Here is a 27,466-nt window from a genome sequence, read left to right on the forward strand (position 1 = left end):
GGGATGATGGGAGTTATAGTCCAACAACATCCAGAAGCCCACAGCTTCCTCATCCCTGATCTAGGTCAATATTGTCTACTCTGGTTGGCAACAGCTCTCCAGGGTCCTATCACTTATCACTTGATAATTTTACCTGGAGATGCCAGGGGCAGAACCTGGGACCTTAAAACTACAGTCCCCCTCCCTGGAGAAAAGACAGCAGTACAGCTTACCAACATAGCAAAAGGATTTATTCCTTCTTTGTGTCCTCTGGATACATAAAATGTTAACATCTTGAGAAACATACAGCCTATGAAAACGAAGACAGCACAGACCTGCTTCCAAAGTACAGAGGGGAATCATCCTTGAGCCAGGTGACCGTAAGTCTCAGCGTGGGGTCATGCCTAACCCGACACATTAGATGAACTGTGGAACCCTTCTTTGGCACAGCATCCTTTGGCCCATCTATGATCCTCGTTAGATCTGTGAAGAGTTATAAATCGTAAGAATGTAATTTTGGGGACTGTGCGAGTAGTCAGTCAAAGTTTAGTGGAAAGAAACCACAGACACTTTGGGCAATGAGAAATAATTTAGTCAGATTGCAGAGTTCCTACAGATTTCTAGCTGCAATTCTTTTCCATACCCATAACTACACGTTTTAGAGTGATAAATCCTGTAAATATTCTTTTATTCGATAGCAATGCCAACTTTGAATACACATGGTGGTGGTATCTGAGACATGTACTTTTGTGCTATGGATCGATTTGATAAATGGCTGTTTTAGAGAAGCAAGTTACCGTATTTTTCCGTGTATTGGAAAAATACACGGAAAAATCATGTCAAAAAACTGGGGTTGTCCAATACACAGATAGTGGCATTGGCGGGGGGGGGGGAGATGTTGAATGCAGGGAGCTATCTGGGGGCACTGGCTGGTGGTGCGCAGCTTCCCCTGACGCCACTGTGCATGGGAAGCACTCCCTGGATCATTTCCCATGCACAGCGGCATGGGGGAAGGTGCCCTCTAGCCAACTGGCTGGCTGGCTGGAGCACAACTTCCCTTGATGCTGTTGCACACAGGGAGTGTTTCCTGCCCGCAGCTGCATGGGCAGAGAGGCTCAACAACTTTGGGCCATCTCCCCTCATTTTCTTAAAACTGAGTCCCCCCAAATAGGGGGGGAGTCATATATGGGGGCATCTAATAGACGGAAAATTACAGTATATCACAAATTCCAGTGGCAGGAACTGACCTGGTTTGTATAAGCTGTTTTAAATATTTCAGGTTACAGATATGTACTTCTCCAATATATTGGCAAGAATGTGTGGCAGAGTGTGTCCCCTTTCAGCTGGCCGTCTCCATTTGAAGCTCTTCTTTTATCCCATCCTGTCTCCTTACTCTCTATAATCTTTATATTTCCACCTCCTTCTCCTTCATTTCTATCTTTCCTTTACCCTACCCCCCTCCACTTAACATATGTTGCAAGGATCTACTGATTAGGTGGTGAAACGGGGTCAAATGACAGATCCCTCCTGTCACTGGAGTGTGGTGCATGGTGTTGGGAGTCCATAGCATTCCCATCTCTGTGGGCAAAGCTAAATAGCCTCTGTATCTTCTCATAATGGAACAGGTAAGCAGGATGGGAAATGAACCAGCTCATAGGACTTTTGGAAATTGTTGCGTAGTGTTAGTTCGGAGGAGTCTATCAGCTACAACTCAACAAGTGACAGAGGCCCACAGTCCAGGAACACTCAATCAGTCACATCATAGCATGTATTGCTGCTTTCCCTCCTAGTTATACTTGAAGCTACCTTAAGACCCACTGAAGAGCACAGCTATTTAACCTTATGAGCATGAACCAAATATAGCATTCTTGTCATCAGAGGGTACCCAAGATCTGCATTTTCTGGAGGATACTTGCTCTCTGCTTAAACAGAAGCCATCTTACCTTTTATTTCCAAACGAACCTGGTTCTGTGCTTTGCCCAGGAGATTGGTGGCCACACAGGTATAAGTTCCTTGGTCTTCTTTCCGAGCCCTGATTATTTCCAAAGTCCCATTCTCGTGAACTATATAGTTGCCACCATGCAGCGTGCTTCCCTGGCCATTCTTAAACCTCACAACAACACAAGATAATGCTTTTAAGAGAGGGAAGGAGAATAAAGTGCAGATTGACTTCCAAGTGTGGGTACAGGATTGCAGAGAAAGGGAGCAATCCTCTGCTCAGTAGGCAGGTGATTGAGATACATCCAAGATACATTCCTTTATGGCCATTTATCAATGAATTGAAACACATTTGATTCTAATAGAAATTCAATTGATTTCAAAAAAGATTATCTGTCCCAAACAGATGGTATGGCTTAATAATAAAAATCCTTACCATCGTAATGTGGGGATTGGGGATCCAAAGAATGGACAGTCAAGACGAGTCCGGTTGTTTAGAATTACTTTGATCAGCTGATTACGAGGGGCAAGGATCCGAGGAATAACATCTTTAAAAGAGATATATAGATAGATAGAAAGATAGATAGATAAACAGATAGCCTATAAAGGTAGTCAGAAATTTTCATTTGTTTTACAGAATATATTTTATGTCTAACTTTACATTTTATTTTATTTTGGCTTTTGCTTATTGTTCTCATTGGTGGATTTTTGTCCTCAATCCATTCTAGATGTGATGTGTGACACAATCAGCTTTGGAAGGGAATAAATATATTCCTTTTGCCTATCAGTAACTGCCTACACATATAAGTTAAACTCCTTTGCCTTTCGTGAGTTAGATCAGCTGGCGTTCAAGGACGTTATGGTTTGCTAGGGAAAGAGAAATAATGATTTCATGTTCACTTCAAAATAGTGCCTTCGGTGACCCTCTATAATCTAAAGATGTCAAGAGCCCATTTGTCCATTCAATACTTACCCAGCACACTGACAAAGGCATTAGCCAGCAGGTACCCATGTTCGTTAGAAGCATTGCATTGGTAAACGGCACTGCTGCCACTTTGGATGTCCCGAAACATAACAGTGTCTCCCGTTACTTCACGGCTCGGGTTGGGAGTGGAACCTTTGAGAAAGACATAAACATAAGTGATACACAGTTTTTAGCCTTGCCATTAATAGGGCTCGGCTAATCTGCCAATTTTGGTTTCTCTCGTTTTCTTGTTTTCCCAAGTCTTCCATTTTCCACATCAGTTTGTGTCTTTTTTAAAGACCTTGTGAAAATTCATCAGAATTTAAGTGTGACTTTATTTTAATATACAGTACTGCATGTTTGTTTGCAATTTTGCCCAATATACACATTTTTGCAAAGCCGAACATCTCGACGTGGAAATGATTTCCTTTTTTTGTGGTGCTTAAAGGCAGATCCCCAATATCATAATATAGTCCACTATGGGAATAAATGAATTTGTTCAGAATTCTGTCTTCCCTTTAAAAGATTATCATGACTGATGCTATGCACTGGCGGAGGAAGAGGAGTGTGGGGAATGCACTGCCCCCGGCAGCATGATCCCGGTGGGGTGCCAACGCAGCTGCCCCCCAGCCCGCGCTGGGCGCCACACCCCGCAAGCGGTGTGCCATGCCCCTGGGATGCATGCCAGCCCCGCCCCGTCTGCTCTCCGCCCCCCGGTGCCGGAGCATGAAGCTCCGCCACTGATGCTATGTATGGTCATCAGTTAAGATCACAGTTACTTGATATTACAGCATTTCCTTCTCCACACCCATGAAATCAAGATACACTATAAGCCATTATCTTCTGTTCGTAACAGGTTTGCTTACTTTCTATAGGTTCTCCATTCACCAGCCACTGGATGGAAGGCTTGGGGTTACCATTGGCTCGGCAAACGAGTCTCCCATCCTCACCAGGAGCCAAAATAAGATTCTCCGGTTCATCCAACCAGTAAGGAGCAGCTTTAGAACAAGAGAGTGAGAGACACACACCAAAGTGTATTATAGCTATCTCAGCAAAGCTCCTTCTGTGTTCTTTCAGCATAGACTATACTGATTAGTATATAAAAGTGACTGATAATCATCCTTCTGTACCATTTTTTTTAAAACGCACCATCTCAAGAACAGCTTAACATGAGCAGCATAGACATATAGAGCAGACACGATAAGCCTGTGTCAATAACACTTAATAAAAACCCAGCAGCAGTAAGCAGCCATATTAATTTCCCACAAAGTATCAAAGCAATGTTTTCAGGCATTGTGGAAAACTTCAGTGGCCACAAAGCACTGCCACCACCAGGAACGGCTGGGGGACTCTGTCCTAGGAGGGGCTGACTAAAGGGCACTTTACCCATGATCCCCTCAAACTTGGAGCTTGCCTGGGTAGTTTGTAGCTTTATGGGAGGAAACCAGCATTTTGGTATAGGTTATAAAACAATTAAGGTCAAAATTGATGTCACTGCTGGAAATGTTTATTATTTATTATTATTAAGTGTTTTTTGTTGATATTACACCTCCAGTATAAGATACAGCTAGAATTCTTCTTATATTACACAGGGAGGATTCACATTACTGGTAGCAAAAGCGTACAGTGGTACCTCAGGTTACAAACACTTCAGGTTACAGACTCCACTAACCCGGAAGTAGTACCTCAGGTTAAGAACTTTGCCCCAGGATGAATACAGAAATCGCACGGCAGTGGTGTGGCGGCGGCGGGAAGCCCCATTAGCTAAAGTGGTACCACAGGTTAAGAACGGTTTCAGGTTAAGAACGGACCTCCGGAACGAATTAAGTTTGTAACCAGAGGTACCACTGTACTGTTCTCATTCATGTAAATAAAAATTCTATTGTCTCTTTGCTGAAGACAGTCTTTTTTCGTATTGACAGGAACAGTAATGTTTTGGAGGCACAAATTAGATCAACCTGGGTTGAGGAAACATGCATCTCTCACAATGACAGAATGTTGCATAGGGGATGTATTCTCTCCCTAATGATATTAATGACTAAGTGTATTAAGTCTGAATGTTCATCTATGGAATAAAAATTCCTAGGTACATATATCTAGCATGTGAGAAATAAGAGTTATCTTGAATCCTTTTCCTTGACATCTAGTTTTCAGCATGCAGGTGTGTGTGTTTTTTTTAAAAAATGCAAGAACATTCCATCCTGAAATCTCCCACCTGCAGTCCAAAGTACTACAGTTTCAACCTATAACCTGTCGCTCATGTTAATCAGAGAATGCTGTTATTGGGTGGCATATAAATGTGGCAGATAGATAAATAGCTCTTATTTCAGCAACAGGCTTCATGCAGTTTAAGAAAAATACTTCCTGAACATTTCCCATAAAACCAAACCAGCAATGACAGGCTTATGTTCTCTTCTGCAAAGTACAAGGAAGATATATGAGCCACAAGCTTAGATGGCAGAGGATTTCAATAGTTTAGCTAGAAGGGTGTGTATGAACGAAATATTTCTTATCTTTGGTTGCTACAGAGGAAGATTTCCCAGGTGCCTTTTGATTTGCTAATTGGCAAAGGAGTAAGAATGGTATAGTAAATATGACGTACCCTTCACTCTCACCGAGATTGTGTGGCGGCTAGTTCCCACTTTGTTGGAAGCTAAGCAGAAGTATTCCCCAGAATCTTCCTCAGAAACATTGGCAATATGAAGAGCCTTGTTGAAGTTCTCCAGCTTGGTCCTGCCTGCTGGGAGATCACCTCCTTTCTTGTGCCATACAATGTCTGGTGTTGGGCTACAGGAAAGAGGAGAATAGGGTTTGACATGAAGCCTCTCCCAACATGAAATGTACACTATAAAGAAATTCCCTGCAGCCCAGCTTCTTAATTTAAAGCTGGGGTTCTCACTTAGCATTCTCTCAAAATCCCAGACAAGCCCTGTCAAAGAGGTTGTGAGGATGTACCTTCACTGAAGAAAAACAATGATTTAATGCTTAAGTACATGCACGTACAAGATTCTGTGTTAAACCCCTGGTTTCTGTGGTAATAATATTTCAGGGAGCAGTTCAGGGAAAGACTTTGGTCTGAGAGAGCCTTGTAAGCCATTGACACTTGAGAATTATGGGTGGTATCCAACTAATGTGTGGTGTCAGTGCAAGGATTTATATTTGTACAACAAAACTTTCCCCTTCTCTCCTTCCCCACTGCATACTTCCCCCACTCTGTTCTGGAGGGGGAATCCCTGGGACAGATGTGGGGTGACATGGGGTAGGAGAAGGGGGAAGTACCATTGCCCATCCTTGCATTGATGGCACCTGTTAGTTGTATAATAATTATTGAATCTGGCTTATGGGTCATATAAATTGCTTGAATGAAGCTTCCTACTGATAAACACTATTTTGTAGGTACAGGAGTTAATGTTGGCAGTATAAACTGTGATAACTGATCTCTACCGGTAGATCACTGGATGTCTGTGGTAGATCACTGGCTCCCCCCCAAAAAAGCTCAACAACATTGACCTGAACCCCCCCAAAACAGGGCTTTCCTTCCTGCCAGTTTATAACTGTGAGTAGATCACAGTCTCTTGGGAGTTGGCCACCCCTGCCATATATTATCCCTGTACTGCTCTTGAAAAGCTCTCATAACCATAGATATTACTGTTGATGTTAACAACAGTCAAGCGACATCCCATTAAAATGAATGGATTTTAGTTTCCCATTGGAGCCATGTTATTTCACATCCTTAAAGGAGACGCTTTCTATTTGCTAACACTCCAATAAGGAGGAATCAACAGCCAGCTGTGATTTTACCCCCCATGAAAATCTGCAGGAAACATAAGATCTAGACCAGGAGGATAGAGACGTATGTGACACACCATGGTTCCCCTGATCCCAAGTGGTACGTACACTCCCGAGGCAATGCATTCCAGCAAGAGGTCCTCCCCTCTCAGCACCATCTGATTGCTTGAAGTCCCAATGGGGTACATGAAGCTGGGATGCCTTTCTGTGATACCTCGGGCTGAAATCAGGACATAAGGGGGAAAATACACACTTGTAAATCCTTCTTCTCTACAGAGCTACTGGAAATGAAAGACAACCAACAGCAGGAGACAGGATGTAAACATATCAAGAGGCACAGAAAACCAGAGTCTTTCCAACCCCACAGACTTGATGGGGAAGTCTTTGTAGCGGTTGAGGCAGATGCTGAAATGATAAATTGAAATGGAAATAACAGACAAGGGCAGGAAGGAGCAGGAAATGGCAAGAAGGAATGGTGATGTTCCAGACAGATCACTTTATTCATAGCAAGAACACGTCAATTTAAGTAAGATTTTGCATTTAACAATGTACACGCTTTGACTCTGAAAAGCAGCTCTAGTAAAATTATAGATTTCCATTTTTCTTCAAAATAAATTATTTCACTGCAGTCAATGGGCCTTGACAAGGATAAATGTAGCTGGACTGTTGTTTCTACTTGAGAGCGAATACAGAATGATTGTCATTTCTACATTATCAATTTCAGCTTGGTGAATTTGCTAGTACTAATTAGGGATGTTCTGGGGGAAGAAAAAATAAATGTGACAAACACAGAGTTTAGATCTTATGCACAAATTACTTCTATCCTCTATAATTACTTTCTGTGATTTACCACTCCTGTATCTCTCAAAAATAGATTTATTTTGTAATGGATTAGTTTAGGTTACAAATGACCCATACAAAATACACAAATTTTCTCTTCTGAACATAATAGTGTTGCCTACCAAGAAAGAGCACATAAATTTCAGTTGGATAGGAATGAAAATAACATAGTAGTGAAATATTTCAATATCTACAGGGCCTCATAATCCAAGACCCTTCTTCGTGTGCCCCCTCCATGAGAGGTCTGGAGGGTGGCAATATGAGATATAATATTAAAATTAAAATTATTATTTGTTTTTAATACTACCCTTCATCTGTAGATTTCATGGCAGTTTGCAGCATAAAAATACAAGATAAAAACAACAAATACATAATAAAAACAAGAAAAGAACAAACCAGCACCCTCCCTAAAATAGATATAAATACAAGAAGGCTGCTCACATAGGATGTAAAAACACAGTACATAGACAGAGCTCTTTTCTGCACTAGGCAAACAATAGTGCAACATTTGCGCATTTAAATGTTTAACCCAGTAGCATGATGACATTACAATCTGTGTTAATGAATGGTGTCACAATACATTATCACAATAATAATAATAACATAGTTATTCTGTGCTACTCAGTGTGGGGGCATCACTTTCAGGAACTGGAGATTTCCATCGATGATGACACACACAGCCTGCAAAGGAGGGGAGCAAACATTTAAGGCAAGATGACTGACAAGACAAGTATAAGAACCATGGAAGTGTTAAAACACATAAACCAAAATAGTACATGGAAGACTGAAAAAAACCCACCACAACAGTTTTCCATAAATACATGAAAGAAGTCTGCAAAGGAAACAGACTAACCACATGAATAAAACATAGAAGTGGGCAAAGGAGACATGGTAGGCTGAAAGCAACAGAGGCAACAACAACAAAAAAGCAGGTTATTTTCCAGCTTGATGAAGCCACGTTAACAGTGGTGTTAAATGAGGTAAATGTCTGGCATTAGCCAAGGGATATTCAAGGCTAAAAGAGGAAGCAAATTATGGACTGGAGCTACTGGACTAAGATGAATGGATGCTACATGTACTGAATGAATTGGTTTAGACAAATATTTCTACTACACTGATGAAAACTCCACCCTGAACCAGCAGTTCAGCAAGAGGCTATGGTCTGTTTATGGGCATGGGTGCTGAAGATCTCTCATATGTATAGGCAGGAAAGGAATGTAGGGTCAAGGATAAACGTCCGCAAAATTAAGTTCACCTGCAGGCTGAGCCTAAGGACTTCATTAGGAAAACCCGCAATTCAAACTTCCAGGCTTGTTCACAAGCCGCAGCAGCAACGTATGAGATGACTCTATATATATATATATATATATATATATATATATATATATATATGCAAGCATGTAGTTAATTAATTATTTGGTTAGTGGCATATCACTACAAAATAAATAACTGATAGCACTTACAAGACATATTTCAGATTGCTTCACTGAACACTTACTTTGCATAGAGACAAGACTTGGTTCAATCCCTAGCATCTCCAGGGATCTCTGGGAAAGACCCCTCTCTAAAGCCCTGGAGAGCACAGGGTCAACCCAGGGAGTTCTAAGCTGGATGGACCAATGGTCCAACTCAGTATAAAGGTGTTTCCTAGATTCCTATGCAATGGTTGCTATGCTTGGAATCTTTAATGTAAATCTCCAGTAACAAAATGTCCGCTCACAAACCAAAGCTTACAAAAAAAAAAAAGAGGCACAGGTCACCAGGAACATCTCTGACATAAGCTTCTTTGAAACAAATGGGAATTTCACCAAGAACGAATGTTGCTGTTGTGCAACCCTTACTTATTTCCAATGAGCCTGTGGAAGAGATGCTAACAGTTAATTATGCTGACCATCTTCAGATAGAACAGCTGTAGTGTGATCATTGAGGCAAATACATAGAATATAATTGTCATGTACATGCAGGATGTGTCTTGGACAACTGGGTTAATTTACTCTTTTAATCCTTTGAATATTAACACACCATTAAAACACCACCACCACCAGGTTGAAGTGCTTTTCCTCAAATGCTTGTGGAAGAGCTTGCACCTGTGGTATAATAGGGAGGTAGGTTCTAGAGCAGTCCACATGCTTTTCTCCTTTTGCTAGAGGATGCACAAGTGGAACAGTATTTCACTTTTCTTGGGCAGCACTAGAATAAGACTCTCCTTCTATGAGCAGCTTACACCTTCCCCATGAGGAAGGGCACCATTGGAGCCAACACCTTCTTCCAGATGTAATTCAAAGAATAAAACTGCACCACTGAGGCTGCTGAACCACTGCACAACTGAAGCTAGTCCTGTTTACCAACTGTGTCCCCCACCTCTTATTTTTTTATCCCAGTGCAGTTGAGCAACATCAAATCACAGTGGTGGTCAACAAATTACAGGTCAACGCAGCTCCATGGCCATCTTAAGACCAAGGCACAAAGTAAAATAGTATATCTGGCTCTCGGAAGAACTGCTCTGCTAGAAAATCCGGCCTCTGGCTTGTTTATGACCAGTGGTTACCATAATGATACAAAACCAAGTTTACTGTAGGGTACTCATACTGCCACATAATCATAATATCTCTGCTCCAATCTCTTCTGCCCTGTGCACCCAACACTTTTGTTTCTGTGAGCTCCCTGTGAATCTGTCCTGGTTGCTGAAACAGACCCTGCAACACTGAAATAATGGAGTTCAGATGGGCACTAGCTTTGCATCTATCACACCATGCAGGAGGCGCAGAGTTGTGCATAATCCCCTTAATCGGATTTACGAATGTGTAATAGGAAAAGATTATACATTACTAAATTTCAAGCTTCCGTATTCTTAATATGCTCCTAGGAGTAAAATTATTCTAAGAAAGCTAGAAAAGTAAGGAATAGAGTATGAACAATATCAAAGAACAGAGCTCCTAATTTAATTTTATATATTACAATTTATTTTAATTAAAAAAATACTTTTGATGAAGTGTAGCTCAAACTTTTGATACTGGGTCAGCGTTTTTCTGGATTAAAATGGAAACACTTCACTCTTACACTCAAAGAGACACACACACACACACACACAGGCCGTGAGAGAGAGAGCACATTTCTCAATTAGTCCCCAAGTCAGCAAGCATGCATCCTTCTTGGAACTGTAGGATAGCGCAGTTATTATCATTCCCAATGGTCTCACCCTTCCCTAAGTCCAGTCACTCAGAGCTAGGCATGGAACCATACTTTCTGGGAAACAGCAGTCATTAAGATCTCCTGTGTGACACTTCATAGGGTACATGAGGGAATCCTGGTGCATCCTTGGTCCCCCTTCAAATGATGGTACTGTCTAAATACAGGCACGGGCAAGGGAAAATCAGTACTACTGCATTGGGCCGGTACATTCCAATGAGCACTGAACAATAGAAGCATCGAACCAAGTGTCCTAACTTCAAGCTGCACCTTGGTTCAGTAGCGGCTGGTGGTGTGGTGTGAGCATGGCTGCATGACCTGGCATCCCAATGCTGCCTGTCACTGCTGGTTGCAGAGAGGGAGGGGACAAGGCAGTGGGGAGCTTGGCGCAGGAATGTCAGATTGGTGCAGTGCAATCCCAACATCAGAGCCAATCTCCCCTCTCAATTGACAGAAACACATGGCATTGGGAAGCCAGGCCAGTAATGCAGCCCCACTCATACTGCCCCACTATAGCTTTGGTCTCTCTCACTAGCGTGTTATGCTACCTCCTCTGGGAATCACTGTTCCAGACATTTAGGTGTCTGGAAAAACATCCTCTATCGTGTCTCTCACCCACTTAAGACTACAGTTCGATTCATACACACTGAGCTAATGTGAATTTCTTTTCCTCATATGAACCAGGCCTTGAGGAGTTCAGTGAATCACTGATGCAGTTGGGTGTAAAATTCTCTCTGTAGGAAAAAGCATCTCATGCCTAATTTTCAAACTTGAAGCTTGACCTGGACATTATCAGTGCCCCACAGTAGAGCTCAAAAAATGCACACACTTATGAGCTTAGGTGAGCCTTATTTAATATGAAAAAGAATGTTGAGACAGCCATGAACAATGTTCAGATGCTATAGATGAGCTTTCAGGGTGTCACAGAGCCTGATAAGTACCAGTCCATTTTCTAGCGCTACTTCCTGATCTATTTGCCAGACTGGTGCTGGTTTGACTTTCTCCAACATCCATGCAAAAAATCTGGCCCTTATGGAATCCATGCCTCAAGATGAAGCAATGGTCACCAGCTTTGATAGCTTTGGAAGGTCATCTCGAAAAATTCATTGAAGTTCTGCCTACCGGTCATGATGCTCAAATGCAATCTCCAGATTCAGAGGCATCATGTAACTGAATACCAGTTGTTGGGGACTAAGAACATACAAACAAGAACCTTGAAGGATCAGGCCAGAGGGAAGCATCCTGTTCTCAAAGTGGCCAACCAAATGCCTGTGGAAAGCACACAAGCAGGACCTGTATGCAACAGCCCTCGGTTCACCTGTGATTCCCAGCAACTGGTAATCAGAGGCATACTGCCTCTGACAGTGGAGGTGGAACATTAGGAGGGAGCTATAGCCTTAATGCCCTACTTATAGGTTTTCTGGAGGCATTTGCTTGGCCGCTTAGGAAACTGGGTGCTGGACTTTGGTCTGATCTAGCACAGATCTTATGTTCACATCAAAAATGTTCTTGGAAATTAAGCATGCTTTGTCAATTTTTCAGCCAGAGAGATTAAAGTAGGTCTGGCATAATAAAGATTTTCTATGCTAGGTGCACAACAACTACCTTCTTTTAGTTTTGCTATGGGAATGCTCGAGTCTGCGTCATGTAACCATGACTATTCTTCAGCAAATTGTGGCTTCCTTTTCAACAGCTGTCCTCTATGGACATCTCAAGGGCATCCCTGATTCTAATTAAAGGAACATTTCTTGTGACTCTTCCATTTACTTAGAACATACTGTGCTGCAGGCTCTTTGCAGGGAGGGGCGAGGGTTAAAAGCAGAAGTTCTAAACACAAATGATTGATTTCAGTTAAACTTGCTTCCCAACATGAGAAGCAAGCTTGCTAGAGTATTCCCACGGCAGTTTTTGCTATTACAAAACCAGCCTATCCATACTTTATATGGTAGCTATGTTCTTAAGACTTTTCACATTGTAGCATATTCTTCACTTCAAATCATCAGCCATGTTTTACGATACAAAATTTACATCCTTTATTCAGTTACAGATAGGTAGCCGTGTTGGTCTGCCATAGTCAAAACAAAAAAATTCCTTCCAGTAGCACCTTAAAGACCAACTAAGTTAGTTCTTGGTATGAGCTTTCGTGTGCATGCACACTTCTTCAGATTCAGTGTGTATCTGAAGAAGTGTGCATGCACACGAAAGCTCATACCAAGAACTAACTTAGTTGGTCTTTAAGGTGCTACTGGAAGGAATCCTTTATTCAGACACCATAGCATTACATTGTTTGACCTTTTAGATCTTGCTCTGGCCAGTCTACATCCAGACAGCCCAATTAGAAGCTAATGAAGGAGTGCTAACAACCTTAATGGAAACAGTGTTCAAGTTTGGGCTGTTCTTCACTATTTATCTACTATATTTGTATACCGATTTTCAACAAAAATGGCTCTCAAAGCAGTCCGAAACAATAGTTGATCTACAGGCAGATACTACTGTCAAAATATAATTTAGAGGACTATTAAAAACCAATCTGAACTATTTATTATTAGATTAAACTTTAATTCAGACAGGTGAGGTGGATTAAGGAAACAGGAAAAACCCTGTTGAGAAAGCTACACTTAACAAAATAACAAAGAAGAAGACTATAGCAGACACCTAGCAAATGTAGCAGGATCTCTACCCTAAGCATAAGTATGGGCTCTGACTCTCAACTTGGACCAGTGGCACTGGAGGTAGAGATGCTTTAAACTGATCAGCATCATGACCAAGCCCAAGCCAGAAACTCTTGGATCAGGGGCCCTTCAATCAATCAGGATATCTGGAGTTTTCAGCCCCCTGAGGAATTGACAGCCTCCATGTTAGGGGGCCTGTACACCCAAATTGGCCTGTCAATGTAAAAATTCAACACCAAAATCCAAAGGAAGAAGAAGAAAGAAAGGTGGGATATAAATGTAATACAAACCAACCAACCAACCAGGAAGTAGGAAAATGCATGCTGCTCCATTTTAGAGTACTAAGTAAGAAGTATACACCAAAAGATGGTTGGTGGTTCTAGCAACCTACAGAAATGGATTAATCTCAAGAGAATAGGCTTGACTTGGAGTGGAAAACCTGTTCCACACAAAAGCAAGCGGCTGCTAAAGCCAAGTTTAGTAGGAGGATGGGGACAGGAAGATCCATGTTTTGCAACTCAGATTGCTTGATCAGAGAGGCAATCTGTCTCACTGCCTACAACTGAACAACTTCTTTCAAGCCTAATTTCAGAGAGGGGAGAGATGATGGTAGGGTACCCAATAGATAACAGGGTAAGCCTCTGAGGGCACACATGTGGCAACTGCGGAGCACACAGTCTCCAAACAATGAGAAAAGAAATCAAATGAAATGTACACAAAACACAAGTTGGATGGGGCAGAAATGTTAGAATTCCTGCTCCACGATTGCAGTCATTGGATTTTTGTCTATCACATGGTGGCATATGTTTTAACTCCACAAAGTGGGAAGTGACGGAGACAGGATGTTTGTGTTACTGTGTTCTGTGAAGTGGGACTATTGTCCTTTGTTCTTTTTCTCTTTGCTGTCTGATGCTACAGAGAGAGGGAGCCATGTTGCAGTGCTCCGTGTGTGTTTATATGTAAATAAAGTAGATTGGCCAAAATGCTGAGTTGCTGAGGTCTGTTATGCATGATGCGCAAACTCTGCGGATCCCTAAGTGTGCCGGCATCGGTTGGCATTGGTCACTTTGATGTTTGGGCAGAAGAAAGCTTTTGAAGCTCCCGAACGAACGACCAGGAGGGAGAGAACATGCCAGTTGGGCATGTGTCTCTGCCAGGGTCCTACTCGAGTGTAGGCCGAGCTCCTGACAGAAATGTGCTCAAGTTCTGCTATGGCAAGCTGTGAGAACAGGATGTTGGACTACATGGGCCCTTGGCCTGATCCTGAAGATTCTTATGGTCTTAGATTGGCTTATTGGAATCTCTTACTTTAAGAAAGGTAGCTAGATAGGCACTTCCAAACCAGAGAGATGCACAACTCTCAAATGTTTTTCTTTAAAACAAAAGTAAGTTCACAAACTGCTATTTGTAACTAACTGAGATTATGCCTGTGTGCACAATTTATTTCACTATAAACTAATACACATCCATTTCTAATCTATTGCAAACAAAAAGTACTTTGTTTCTATTTTCTGCAAATTCTCTTCCCCTTCCACTGAAGTTAATCCCCCTACAATTGTTTACATTATCACACCATTTGCACACAACTTTCAATATACGGCAGAAGAATGATTCAGGGCCCCCTGGGAGCCAAGTGATTGTATATCTAAAGCACAATTTATAATTCAGGCTTCTCCTAGTGTTACATTCTCCTGAGGAAGTATTCTTCACTTAGACAAAGAAGAAAAAACAAATAATCTTTGGAAGCATTAAAAAATGCAACGTTACATACAAAATTACATAGATTATCAATCATGAAGGAAAAATCAAATGGTTTTTTTATCATCGACTAATGACAATCATACCTATTATAGACATTTCTTTTAAATGGACTAAGGAAAAAGGTACATTATTTTTTATGTGTAAATCTCATCGTCTGTGTGTATTCAGTAAAACTTTGTTGGAGAGCTGTTGTCTTCGCAGCTAAGTATTGATCCGTGCTACCTAAACAACGAGGTTTAGAGTAACAAAATTTGACTACCACGTGTGATTTTTAAAAGCTCAGACTGGACAGGGTAATTTTTAAAAACATATATACAGTACAAAAGTAATCCATTTAATACCACATGAATAAAGTGCAACATCACGTGTATGAACTGATTTGAAGACATTACCAGCATCATTGCCAACAGCTACCATTCAATGGAGACACATTTCAGGTGCTACAGACTAAACAAGTGCAATTTGTGGAGTCCGAGTACTCAAGATGGGAGACATGTAAAATATATAGGAAAAGTTTAATATGTCCATGAAAATGCCTTGTTTTCACTGACCGACCAAAAAGTGTTATTAACACAATAGTAAGTCAGGTTAGGTACAGAGGAGTTAGAACGTGAAGTTCTCCAGAAGTCAGTATTGACTCACCACTGTATATGTCAGTGTGATTTCGAAAGGACGTTTCATTATGGGGATGCTCTGTAATAAACAAAAGAACGTGAGCGTACCAAAGGCAACAAAGCATGCACTGAGTAACAAAAGACGAAATGGAGAGGAGGTGTACAAAAGGAAAAGAGCACACACACATAACAGAAATTATAAAAAAGCAAAAAGCAAAATAAAAAAGAGGCCATGACATACACATAACATCCAAAAAAAAACCTTCAACACAATTTGGAAAGAAACAAAGAACACAGCAACGGAAGGCAGCAATTGAAGAAGACTGCTTTTTTCTATGAAATGCAAAATTATGAACTAAAAAACCCCAACACGCATTAACACAAAATCAAATATGTTCAGATGCGTTCCAAAAACATATGGATTTTTAAGTTTGACTTTTAAAATGCCAGGAAATAATGAAAACATTTTAATTATTATTCTCAATAACTTTGTTAACATCCAGCTCTACTTTTGGGAAGAACAATTAGTTTGTCATCAGATTTGTAAAAAGAAAAAAGATAAAGAATGCATTCCTGATATTTGTTCCAGGGGTTCAGGATGGATTACTTTCAGCTTTAACAATGAAAAAACAAGTTATAAAAGAATAAGAAAAACAACTGGGGTTTTAAAAGATCATGGAAGCATTATTAGAATGAACTGCCTTTCATCTTTTAAAAATGCAAAGCGATAAGCACATTAGAAATAATCCAATAGCAACAGTAGGCTTGCAGATAAACCCACAAAAGTTATGGGACAGCATTTTTATTTTATTTTTAAAAAACTGGAATGCAAAGATGCTGCTGAGCACCAGCATCCCGCCAAGCATGGCTTGGTATATATTATCCTCAAAATGGACACTTAGACCTGCTGAAGCACCCCAACGATTGTGTCCTCATTCACCTCTTACAAGGTGTGTGTGTGGGAGACTACTTGTAAGTCTTCATTACTATAACACTGAAAATGGCATAAATGCAGAGAAACTTTAATGTACCTCACCAATGTCACTCTCCAAACCCAATACCACCCATTTCATGAAATCCCATGACTCCATTTAGGATTTACATAAGAAAAAAATGGCCATATATTTTAAACCACCTTTATTAGTCTAAGATTTGCTAAAATTGTCAGGTTTAAGTCTGACAGCATACCACATCATACTAAAAGCCATGTAGGTAAATAAGGACCTAGGGCACTTTGAAAAGCAAAGTACGTTTGAACACAAAAGCGACTACTTACATTAGGAAAAAATAAGGTTTTTTAAAAGGGGTAATCTGCTTTAATCTTAAACATTAAGGCTAAACTCATGGGCTTTGTTTGCTCATCATGCCAACCCTTAAACTAGGGGTGGCTAAATTGTTGTCCTCTAGATATTGTTAGACTACAACGTTCATCCCTGATGTCTCGACAAGCCGGCTGGGGATGAGAGTTAGAGTCTACAACATCTGGAGAGCCACAGATTAGCAACCCCTTCCATAAACCATGTCTTACCCTGGACAAACAGCACAATAACACACTCTGCCACATCCTTCCCACTTCGTTCCACCTCTGTCAGGAGCAACAAACATGTCTCCTTGGAGTTAGTGTGCTGTGGCTTGTTTCCCCATAAGCAAACCACATCTAGAAACCAAGGTTTATTCTTGGCTTGCTGAGCATTGTGCATTCAGAGAGAAACAAGCCACAAACCTGATTTGGGCAACATGGTAAACCAAGGACTGTGGTTGTTCCTGCTCCTGCTAAGTGGTGGTGCAAAACAAAAATGATCTGGCAGTGTCCACGAGGACACTGTCTGTTCACAGTAAGCCATAGTTTATGGCTCACTGTGATGTGTGAAAAAGGCCACTAGCTTTTTAAGGATTAGGACAACCCAAGTCTATTTTGTCTAACCAGGCTTGGTAAGAAGTGGAATGACTACTATTCTTTATTTCCAAAAGAAGATCAATGTTCTGATTCTCAACACATTTGGAAGTAAATACTACTGATTTCAAGTTAGTGTGTCTAGCATTACAGCCTCTTTGCTTCCCTTTCAGATGAGAAAATTAATCATCATACAAAGCAATAACTTTTGTGGATTGAGCACTTATACAATACAAAATACTGAACAAGTATCAAGATTTGAAACAAAAACAGATCACCGAACAACGTGCCACACAGAAAGGCAGTTCAGTTCCTTTGAACATAAGATGAAATCTATTTTACATACAGGAAGAAAGTGGTTCTCTATTGAAAGGGTCTCTAGGGATGAAATGTGCACACAGTTTCCAAGTGAATATGTAAGAACAAGATGGCTGGAGACATACAGTACTCTTAATGAGCCTTCCAAAGAGCCACTTGTAACCTAGGGGTCACTAGGCAAAGGGCAAAGACAACCATAGCATACAAATTAAGGGTTACCCATTACATACAACTTAATGCAAACTCTATTTGTCTAAATTGTTTACTATTTACATTTCTTAAGTGGTATCATAAAAACAGAAACTTAGCAACAACAAAGTCCAGTCTCAGGGATTAGGGAAAGCAAGGGTGGAAGATGCATTGTACAAGACATCTGAAGCAACTGTTGGGCAAAAAGAAGGATACGCCGGAGGGCAGAAAATATCCAAGTGATAATTCTGTACGGTGTGGTGTTACAAATAAACTTTTACCAGATGATCCACATGATCGTACAGGTCTTTTTAGGGACAGGCAGTCCTTCAGATAACCTAGTTCCAAGTTGTTCAAGTTTTTATGTGTTAGTAACAAGATCTTGACATTCCTCTAGTTCCTTTGTTTCAACATTCTTCCATTAGACAGGAGAAAACCTGCCTGCAGGGCCATCAGTTAAGCATGGCTTCTAACACAGAAGGCAGTGAGCTGTGTTCAGAAGCTGGAAGAGCAGCAGGGCTCCATCTACACTGCTGCATGGGTCACTTCTGGGTAGGTGGGGTCCATGCCACTTTTCAGTCACTTGACATCACTACGATGAAGTGACCCATTTTTCATTTGTAGTACAGCCAGTCTTGGGAAATGGCCAAATTGGGACCCATGCTGGGCCTAAATAGGCTTGTAGGCTGAATATTCCCCATGCCTGCTATATAGCATTAACACCAAGGTCTTGTTTGCCAGTCATGGAAAGCCATAATTAAGGGCATGCCATGAGCTTTTCTCCCCTAGTGTGAGTGGATGCAACAAGTTAAAATCCTCATTTTAATGTTATAGCTGAAACTGACATTGCACTTTGTTTTGCTCAAACAAATCTGGAAGCTAAGAACAAACCTTGACTTCAGATCCCTGGTCTGGACATAATGCTAAGCCATGGCTCATATAGTTTATTGTTTCCTTTCATGCTAGGGAAGTATCTCAGTGTAGAGCATCTGCTTTGCATGCAGACGGCCTACGTTCAAACCCTGGCAGCTCCATTTAGCAGATGACAGAAAAACCTCCTTCTCCCTGAGACCTTGAAGAGCTGCTGGCAGGTAGTAAACAATACTGATCTAGATGGACAAATAGATTGGATATAAAGTAGGTTCCTGTTATCTTTCTGTCTGCAGAGGAATCTACTTCAGTGACACCTCCCAGCTTACCAGGTTCTGTACTCATTTCCCTCCATGACTAGAGTGCCCAGCACTGGAGATATCCAGCTGCTGCTTGACAACCCTTGCAAGGACAGAATCCAAGACAAATGCATCAATTGCCTCATAGTCTATCCAGCCCTGAAGGGAGAGATCCGGAAAGTTCCAAGTGTTTGTAACCTCACAATCAACTGCTAGCACAAAAACACATCTCTTCTGCTAGGGTTTCATGGCAGCAGTTTCAAAAGTAACAGAGGTTAAGACTTAATGCCCTGAGAGAGAGGGAGAGAGGCCTAGGCAATGAAGAATCATCTGCTGGCCAAAAGAGCCATGTGGTTCTTAACTTCAACTGACATGTCTCTAGGAATTAAGTACAAAAGGCCATATCCTCATACAGCGCTGATACGACAGACTAAGGAGTATGCATGCCTTCCTAAATGCCACTTAAAAACTGGGCTGATTAGTACCAATTGGCTGTAGTGATGACTAATGACGGAAGGATCTGCAAACTTTGGTTTTCTCATTTTCCTATTCCTAAATTCAGTTCTCCATTTTTTTGCACCTATTGACAGATTTCTAGACGAAATCCTCACAAAAATTCCCCCGCATCCTAACACATTTTTGCAAGCAATTTCCCTAATATAATGCATTTCTCTATATTATTTTGATGAATATATTGATTCCACACCATTCCTAGTGATAGCTGAGGTCACTGAATTCAAACATCCCAATGAATATTTCAGTTCAATTATATATTTCTCTTGTTATATTTGTGTGTTTCGCAAGTCCATTAATCCTTGGTTTCCTTTTCTTAGAAACAAAGAAAACATTCGTCAAAGAAGCACACACCTCTTCTTTCTTACAGATGAATAGATTTAGCCCTTTATTATTATTCTATGTTATTTGGCATCTAGCTGTGTAGCCACATTGAGAGGCTACTTTTGTAGGCTGGAGTATATAGTAATCTTCTCCTCTACACTCTCAAGACTGTAACACTTAATAGGGCCAGGAATGGCTCCATACTTTCCTTCACTAAAATAGTAAGTAAGTAAGTAAGTAAGTAAGTAAGTAAGTAAGTAAGTAAGTAAGTAAATAAATAAACTCTAAATAAAATGAATGAGAAGTGAGATATACCCCCCCCCCAGGAAGCCAGTGTCTTTCAATCATTTAATATATTCCCTGTCCTAGAATTAGTATGCTGTCATCTCTCCTCCTTGCTCCTTTAATATATATCAATTTCATGAGAGGCAATTCAAATGTTCCAAGTTTGATATGGTCTGTTCAACTTGCAAGTGTTGCTGTGGCAGCAAAACGGTGTAGCAGTCAGTAGAGGGTTAAGAAGAATGTTAGTTTGTAGCCTGCTGATCTCTATTTCCCCCTCGCTTATTAAAGTAGCAAGAATGAAATCTAATCATGCTCTTCCCTCCATCCTTAGAGAAGATGCTCTTTGATGGGTTGAAACTGAGGTCATCCTGAAAGTAGGCAGAAGATGCCAATGCAGTTGCTTCCGCTCTGCAGGACATTCTACCCATGGAGAATGCTTATTATTATCAATAATTCAGGCCTCTTCTGTGTGTCTTTTGGGTTGACTGTGGGTATGGCACATGCTTCTGGCCTCCATGTTTTCATGTTCTCCCCACCCCATTTGGCATACAATGGTCTAAATAATTCAGATGTCATTGCAATCAGAATGAAGCATGCCCTCAAAAGACATCCCCAGACCTAAGCAAGCAGTAATAAGAAGCTGGGCAAGAAGAAGAAAAGAAGAAGCAGGGGATGATTTCGATTTTAAGCTGGGGGACACACCTGACACTGAAATAGAAGAACATTCAAATCAGTGAGGATTCAAATATAATAAATGAGAAAGTAAGCAGCAAGTTCACTTCGCTCTCTCCTTACACAGTTCCAAGTGTGACCTGTTGACTTCTATGGGGAATAGATCCATAGTTGATGCCATGCAAAGTGGGCTGGCAGTGATGTTTGCTGGTGCGCCCAGCACCGCTTACCTCAAAGCATGCATCAGTGACATCCTGCGTGGACCAGAAATGCCCTGAGTGCCACTCATTAAGCTCGAAGCAATAGGAAGAGTGATTGACAACATGGCTTGGCTGAAGCTAAACACAATGCACACTGCTAATGCACATTTCCTTTATAAATTACTAAACATTCTGAGATGGTCAAAACTTTGGAAATACTGGACAAGGTTATATTGGCTCATTAAGGAGGGGGAATGTACACAGATCTTTTAAAACAAGAGAGTTTTTTAAAAAAATACATCACCACCACCACACAAACTCCAACAAGAGGCCACAGTAGGATATCTAAAATGATCCAACATGCCATAGAACACTCCATTAGCACAATTGGCCTACACATCCTTTTGTGAGCATTGTGGAACACTGTTCATGCAAACAGGGAAGGATGAACTAAAAAAATAAAACAAGTCATATGAGCAACCTGATAGGTCTTTTAAAAAATGATCTCTTGAATTTACTTGCTGTTTGATCATAGATATCCAAGCATTTAGTCAATGACCCCTTTAAAATACTGGGTAACATTCAACTATGTTTTACTACAGTAGACCCATTGAAATTAATCTTCATGACTAAATTAGATCAATTAATTGCAATAGATATGCTCTTCAGTTGAATCCAACCCAGTAACCAAACCAGAGAAAACAGCAGTATATCATTTAAAAAAGCATATACAAACAAGTCCTGCTGCCAGAATGCTTGCTATCTAAAATCTTAGATATTAAAACACAAAGAATTATATCCAAACCACGTTACAAAATGGCTGTTTCAGATATCCAAACAGGTGGAGTTTGCCCACTTCCTTACTTGTTTGTGTTTTGCTGGTTGGCAGCAACTACTTTGGGCAGGACAGAGTTTCCCCCTTGTTTGGCTTTTGCTGACTGGCTGCAGCAGTTTTAGGCAGGAGGCATGGAGGGAGAAAGCATGGGATAGAAATGTTCCCATAGGAAAATAATGGAAATCATCAGCTTGTTATGCAAACAGTCACCCAACAAACGATTTCTTGGGAACACATTGTATTCAGGAAGCAGGACCTGCGTGTATGTGAAAAATATGTAGACACATGCTAGAACCTGTTACGTTGATATGTCAGCTGATGTCTCTGATGTTTACATTCCTCACAGATAAATAAGACACTATATGCCCAATAAGTAGAGCTGTCTTCAAAATGCATTTTGAACCTCCAAAATTCATGTAAGCTGTCTTGATCTTCTTGGAGGAAGGACGGAGCACCAATGTGTTAAATAAAGCATTTTCACACCTCTAAGAACATGTAGTAAAAGACCCTCTCATAACTCAAGGAATGTTACAAAAACTGCCATGTTTGTAAGGAGATGGTTTCTCTGACTGTTGCCAGCACAGCAGGGATTGTGCTCATGAAGTGCCAGCCAAGCTGATCATAGTAAATACTTACTGGTCATGACTTTGAGGGTATAAGGGTTTTTCTGCTGGATGGTGTGGGTGAAGGCAAAGCGAGCATTACAGCTGTAGTCAGTCATGGCATCCTCCTGCATGACATTGGAGAAATACAAGTCACCATTCTGTCCTTGGGAGACACGCTTGTCTTGGTGGATTGACTCCATGGCTGTAAGAAAGAACAATAAATCTTATTGGAACTCACTGCTCTGCACCTTTGTAATGGATAGAACTAGTGGCAATTATCTACTAGCCCCAGCAACCTGGAAAATACATAAATTGATTACTTCCAGCTAGCATTGGACAGCAGAACTCAATTCAAGACATTTCCGATAGTCTAAGCTAGGTACTTCAAATTCTTACTACGGGTAAAAAGCAACACAAAGGACCAATTTTGCTTACTTGCTTAGTTAACAGAACTGTTATGCCACCTGCCAATAGGACAGTTTTCCACGCAGTTCCCCAAAGGATAATAAAAACAATAAAACCGTATCACAATATGAGTGTTCAGCAACACACATGAGAAAATCCACATAGCTCGCTGCTATAAAGACTAGTTACTTTGTAAATATGACTAGCCGACACAGTCAGTTTACCCCATGCATATGCAGTCCACATGGAAAAGGAAATATTTAGACTGAGAAGGTAGGTCTCAAATTTATTATGCAAACCAGCTCTTTTCAAGAGCTGCAGCCAGGGACATCCCAACAGCAGAGAAATGAGAGTGATAGCTTAGAACAGCATTTTTAAGGGCATTAAGGAAGCAGCGTGCAATATGAGAAGTGCATCTCAGAATCCTCTTCGATACTTAATGAGATCCTGGGGTGAGCTCTGGAGGAGTATAACCCACATGAGGTCGTGGGCTATCTCTGGCTGAAGCTCCATCTTCTTTTGTATATTAACAAGAAGCAGATATTGAATGTACCACAACCATTGTCATTTCAGTGTTGACAACATGAGAGTGTGGAAAGGCGGAAAAGGTCACTCCTTTGCCATAATACTACCGAGCCCCATGAATGGTCAATATAGACAAGGGGAACAGTAGCATCACCGAGATCAGTCTAAACCATTGCACTCATGTCCTGTTAGGGAACCCTCTTCATTTCCAAGTACAGTTCTAGCCTGCTAGCCAGTGTGAAGACTTACAGCTGCTCATCCAGAAGATAGCCGGAGGCGGCAGTCCAGGAGGGGGATTGCATGCCAAGATAAGATGAGCACCTTCATGAACCTCTTGAATGTCTAAGTTTTCCTTTGGCCACAAGGGAGACTCTGCAAATAAAAAGGTCACAAAAGAAATTACATGCATACATAAAGGTTGTTGTTGTTCAGTCGTTTAGTAGTGTCCGACTCTTCGTGACCCCATAGACCAGAGCACGGCAGGCACTCTTGTCCTCCACTGCCTCCCACAGTTTAGTCAAACGTACATAAAGGTACATGGTGCTAATTTTTGAAACTGCTCCATAGAGCAGTCACCATCCCATCGTGTTTTCCGCACTTTATCTGGCTCTGCCGTCTACAGAAGAGGTGGGGGACCTTTTCCATTCCAAGTGCTGCATAACCTTCTGGGAGCTGCATGTCAATGGTGGATGGGACTAAAACCATAGTCACAACCCTTTCGCACACAGGGATACATATCTTCTTCCCAACACAAGCTCCATCCACATTATTTAATCCTCTTCCCCTTTTGTCAATACCAAAATTTATTCCAAATTTATACTAGCCTATAGTTTACACTGCTCTGGCTTACGCAATATTAATTTTCTACGAAGATATCACTTAAATGCAGATTTTGGCTTTCTCAGAGAAACAACTGTGGAATAATTTAAGTTTTGAACTATTAAACCATTTTTGGTGTCCAGAAAAATTATGATTGTCAGGAATAAGATATATACTTCCTTGGTACCTAGCAGAGAGTCTCCTTCAGAATCTCACCCATGGATCACCCCTGGAAAATCCTAGTATAAAGGATGTGTTTGTTTTTTTAAAAAAAGTCAACCTTTGAAGAAAGCGAGCAGAAACATTCCTCTTGACCAATAAGGCAATTTGTGAGTAACTTGGGAACAAGCAGGGAGGTAGTGACTTAGGTGTTATAAATAACAAATTACAGAACGGCAACAAAGATAAACCACTGATTCTCTGAGTTGCTGTGATGGAAGGTGACTTCTGCAATTTTGTAAACTGGAACCTTGGACTGTGAACATAATCCATTCCGGAAGACCGTTTGACTTCTGAAACGATCTGAGTTCTGAGGTGTGGCTTCCTATTGGCTGACAGCTGGTTTTTGCGCAGCAGAAGCCACGTCGGACATTCGTGTTCTGAGGAACGTTTGAAAACCGGAGAACTTACCTCCGGGTTTTCAGCATTCGAGAGCTGAAACATTCAAGAACAGAGTTGTTCGAGTTCCTAGGTTCCACTGTATTAATTTTGAACGCTTTTTAGCTCAACACTGAAACTGGACTCTAACAGACTGCACATTAACAATTCTCAAATACAAAAAGCCCTTGCAAACACAAATGACACAGTGTAAAAGGTTCTAAAATAATAAGGTTTCTAACAGTGTCATAATTATACTCACTTGAAACCTGCAGAAAGATTTTGTTGGAGATGGCTGTCCCCAAGTCATTCCGAGCAAAACACTGAAATTCCCCTTCATAATCTTCTGGCCTGCCACCACTACGGAAGTCAACATCCAGTGTACCTGATGACCAATGTCTCATGCTTACTCTTGGGTCCTTTGCAACATTGAAGAACTTTCCATTTCGCGTCCATAAAAATCTATAAAAATAGTTACATCAAAGAGACAATTACCTTCTTTGCCCAGGAAGAGCTTTATCCAATACTGCATGGTTTACATATTATTTTGGATCCTTTAACCCTTAATGCATTCATGAGTTGTATTTCTCTATTCTACTTTCTAGGAGAAGCCTAATGCAAATATATTAGCATATTTTCCTTGTTGTCATCAGTATGGGAGAGGAAATAAAGTAGCCATCAGGTGGCATTTGCAAGTCATTTTTTGCAAGGCATCCAGTTACCAGGGCTATTACAGAACTTTTGTGATACAAACTCCTCTAAACTACTCCAGAGATAATTTGCTATAGGTATTCCTACAGTGGTCCAATACATGCAATTTAATGAATGACATCTGTGCCATTCAACAAAAAACCCTTGCATTCAAGAGACGGTGCATGCTTACACTCACCATGAAAGGCTGCCAGAATAGCAGTGCTATTCTGACCCACAGTCAGGTGTGGGCTTAGCCACTGCTTTGATTATAAGCACCTGTTTTGTTATACCACTCTGAGCTCCACAATGAATGGGTGGAATTCAAACCTAACAAATAAATTAGAACTGCACTCACGTGGGAGTGGGGTTCCCTTTTGCTTCGCACTCAATGAAGATGTTGTCCCTCGGATCTACAATATAATCCTTCACAGACTGCTTTGTAATAGTAGGGGGTTGAGGCACTGTAAAGTATACGCAAGAGGGACAGAGAAAGAGAGAATTAATAGGGGGCAAAGGAAGACATTCTCAATTATTGCCATTTGAAACAGCAAATTAATAAGAGCAAGTGCTCTTTCCAACATTATCCATGCCTCTTTTTTTTTTTGTTTTTTTTACAAACAAAGACCCTTTACAAATTGAAGTATGAACTCCACAGTCCATTTATTCTAAAGAAATGCAAGGTTGTTGTATTTGCAGCACACCATCAGTTCTCTATGCACTGTTTTCGCCTTCCTGCTTGTGAAAGGCAAGGAGCACAATCCACCGATGTTTCTAGCCTGCAAGTCCTATCAAAATGAATATGAGCTGAGCAAAGGCGATCTTCTCAGTGGCTTGCACCCAAGGTCAGATTAAAATGGAAGCTGCTATTGTTATTATAATTATTCCTATCACACCATTCATCACAAGATCCATGGGCAGGTACTGATCAACTGAACTACAAAAACAGACAAAGCACATTAAAAGCAGAAATCCCAATTCAATAAAAAGCACATTCCATCTTTTCACACTACAATACAGAGAAGATGCTTTAAATATTCAGAAAGCCCAGAGAAAGAGAAATAAATATTTCCAACAGGCACAGAAGATGCACAATGGTGGTGCTGGCCACATCTCATGTGGAGGATGTTCTATAGCCACGATGTCATTGCCAAAATTAGCGGTCGGATAAGACATAGACCCATGAATTTCAGTAGATGATGGTATTACAAGAGAGGCTCCAGAAAATCTCAGAGTGTGGGCAGGTCATAGAGGGAGAGATGGTCCTGCAGGAAACCTAAGGCATTCAGAACTTTTTATGTCAACACCATAACCTCAAATTGGGCTTGGTAGTAAATAGACAGCCAGTACAGATCGTTGTGATCCGATGCAATATAGTCTTGAGCAGTCAAAACCCATGAGTGGCTGGGATTTGCATCAGCAACAATCTCTGAACAGTCTCCAAGGGCATCTCTACATAGAACACATCAGAAACAGCTATAGTAGGTGAACTGACCACAGCTGGATAAAGGCACTCCATGCCAATGAGACTATTTGGGTCTCTTGTGGCATGGAACAATCAAGAACCTCCTTCCTCGACTCAAATACTTCCCTAAGACAGTGGCTTGTACAGACTATATTTTTGAGCCTCTACCTTCCTTTGTAGGTGAAAGTATTTTTCCTGATGCAAAGCCACACATT

The 27,466-nt window shown here is 41.0% G+C and overlaps 1 protein-coding gene across 22 annotated transcripts in view; it reads right to left on the reverse strand.

Moving 5' to 3' along the window:
• Positions 1–27,466, reverse strand: part of NFASC (neurofascin) — a 176,875-nt gene that overhangs the window by 68,061 nt on the left and 81,348 nt on the right. For 20 of the 22 annotated variants that reach the window (XR_014169570.1, XM_081916289.1, XM_081916293.1 and 17 more), the window contains 12 exons: positions 26,145–26,250; positions 25,359–25,558; positions 23,930–24,052; positions 22,782–22,952; positions 15,775–15,825; positions 6,779–6,890; positions 5,484–5,668; positions 3,748–3,879; positions 2,891–3,034; positions 2,354–2,465; positions 1,923–2,089; positions 315–462 (listed from right to left, as the gene is read on the reverse strand). Coding sequence is in view for 21 of the 22 variants with exons in the window: in XM_081916289.1 (XP_081772415.1) it covers positions 315–462; positions 1,923–2,089; positions 2,354–2,465; positions 2,891–3,034; positions 3,748–3,879; positions 5,484–5,668; positions 6,779–6,890; positions 15,775–15,825; positions 22,782–22,952; positions 23,930–24,052; positions 25,359–25,558; positions 26,145–26,250 (1,651 nt within the window). In the remaining variant the exon portion in view is untranslated. The remainder of the gene's footprint in view (positions 1–314; positions 463–1,922; positions 2,090–2,353; positions 2,466–2,890; positions 3,035–3,747; positions 3,880–5,483; positions 5,669–6,778; positions 6,891–15,774; positions 15,826–22,781; positions 22,953–23,929; positions 24,053–25,358; positions 25,559–26,144; positions 26,251–27,466) is intronic. The other 2 variants (XM_081916298.1, XM_081916291.1) reach the window with 1 other exon arrangement.

Source organism: Podarcis melisellensis (genome assembly GCF_964234715.1).
Source record: "Podarcis melisellensis genome assembly, chromosome: 6".
NCBI lineage: Eukaryota > Metazoa > Chordata > Lepidosauria > Squamata > Lacertidae > Podarcis > Podarcis melisellensis.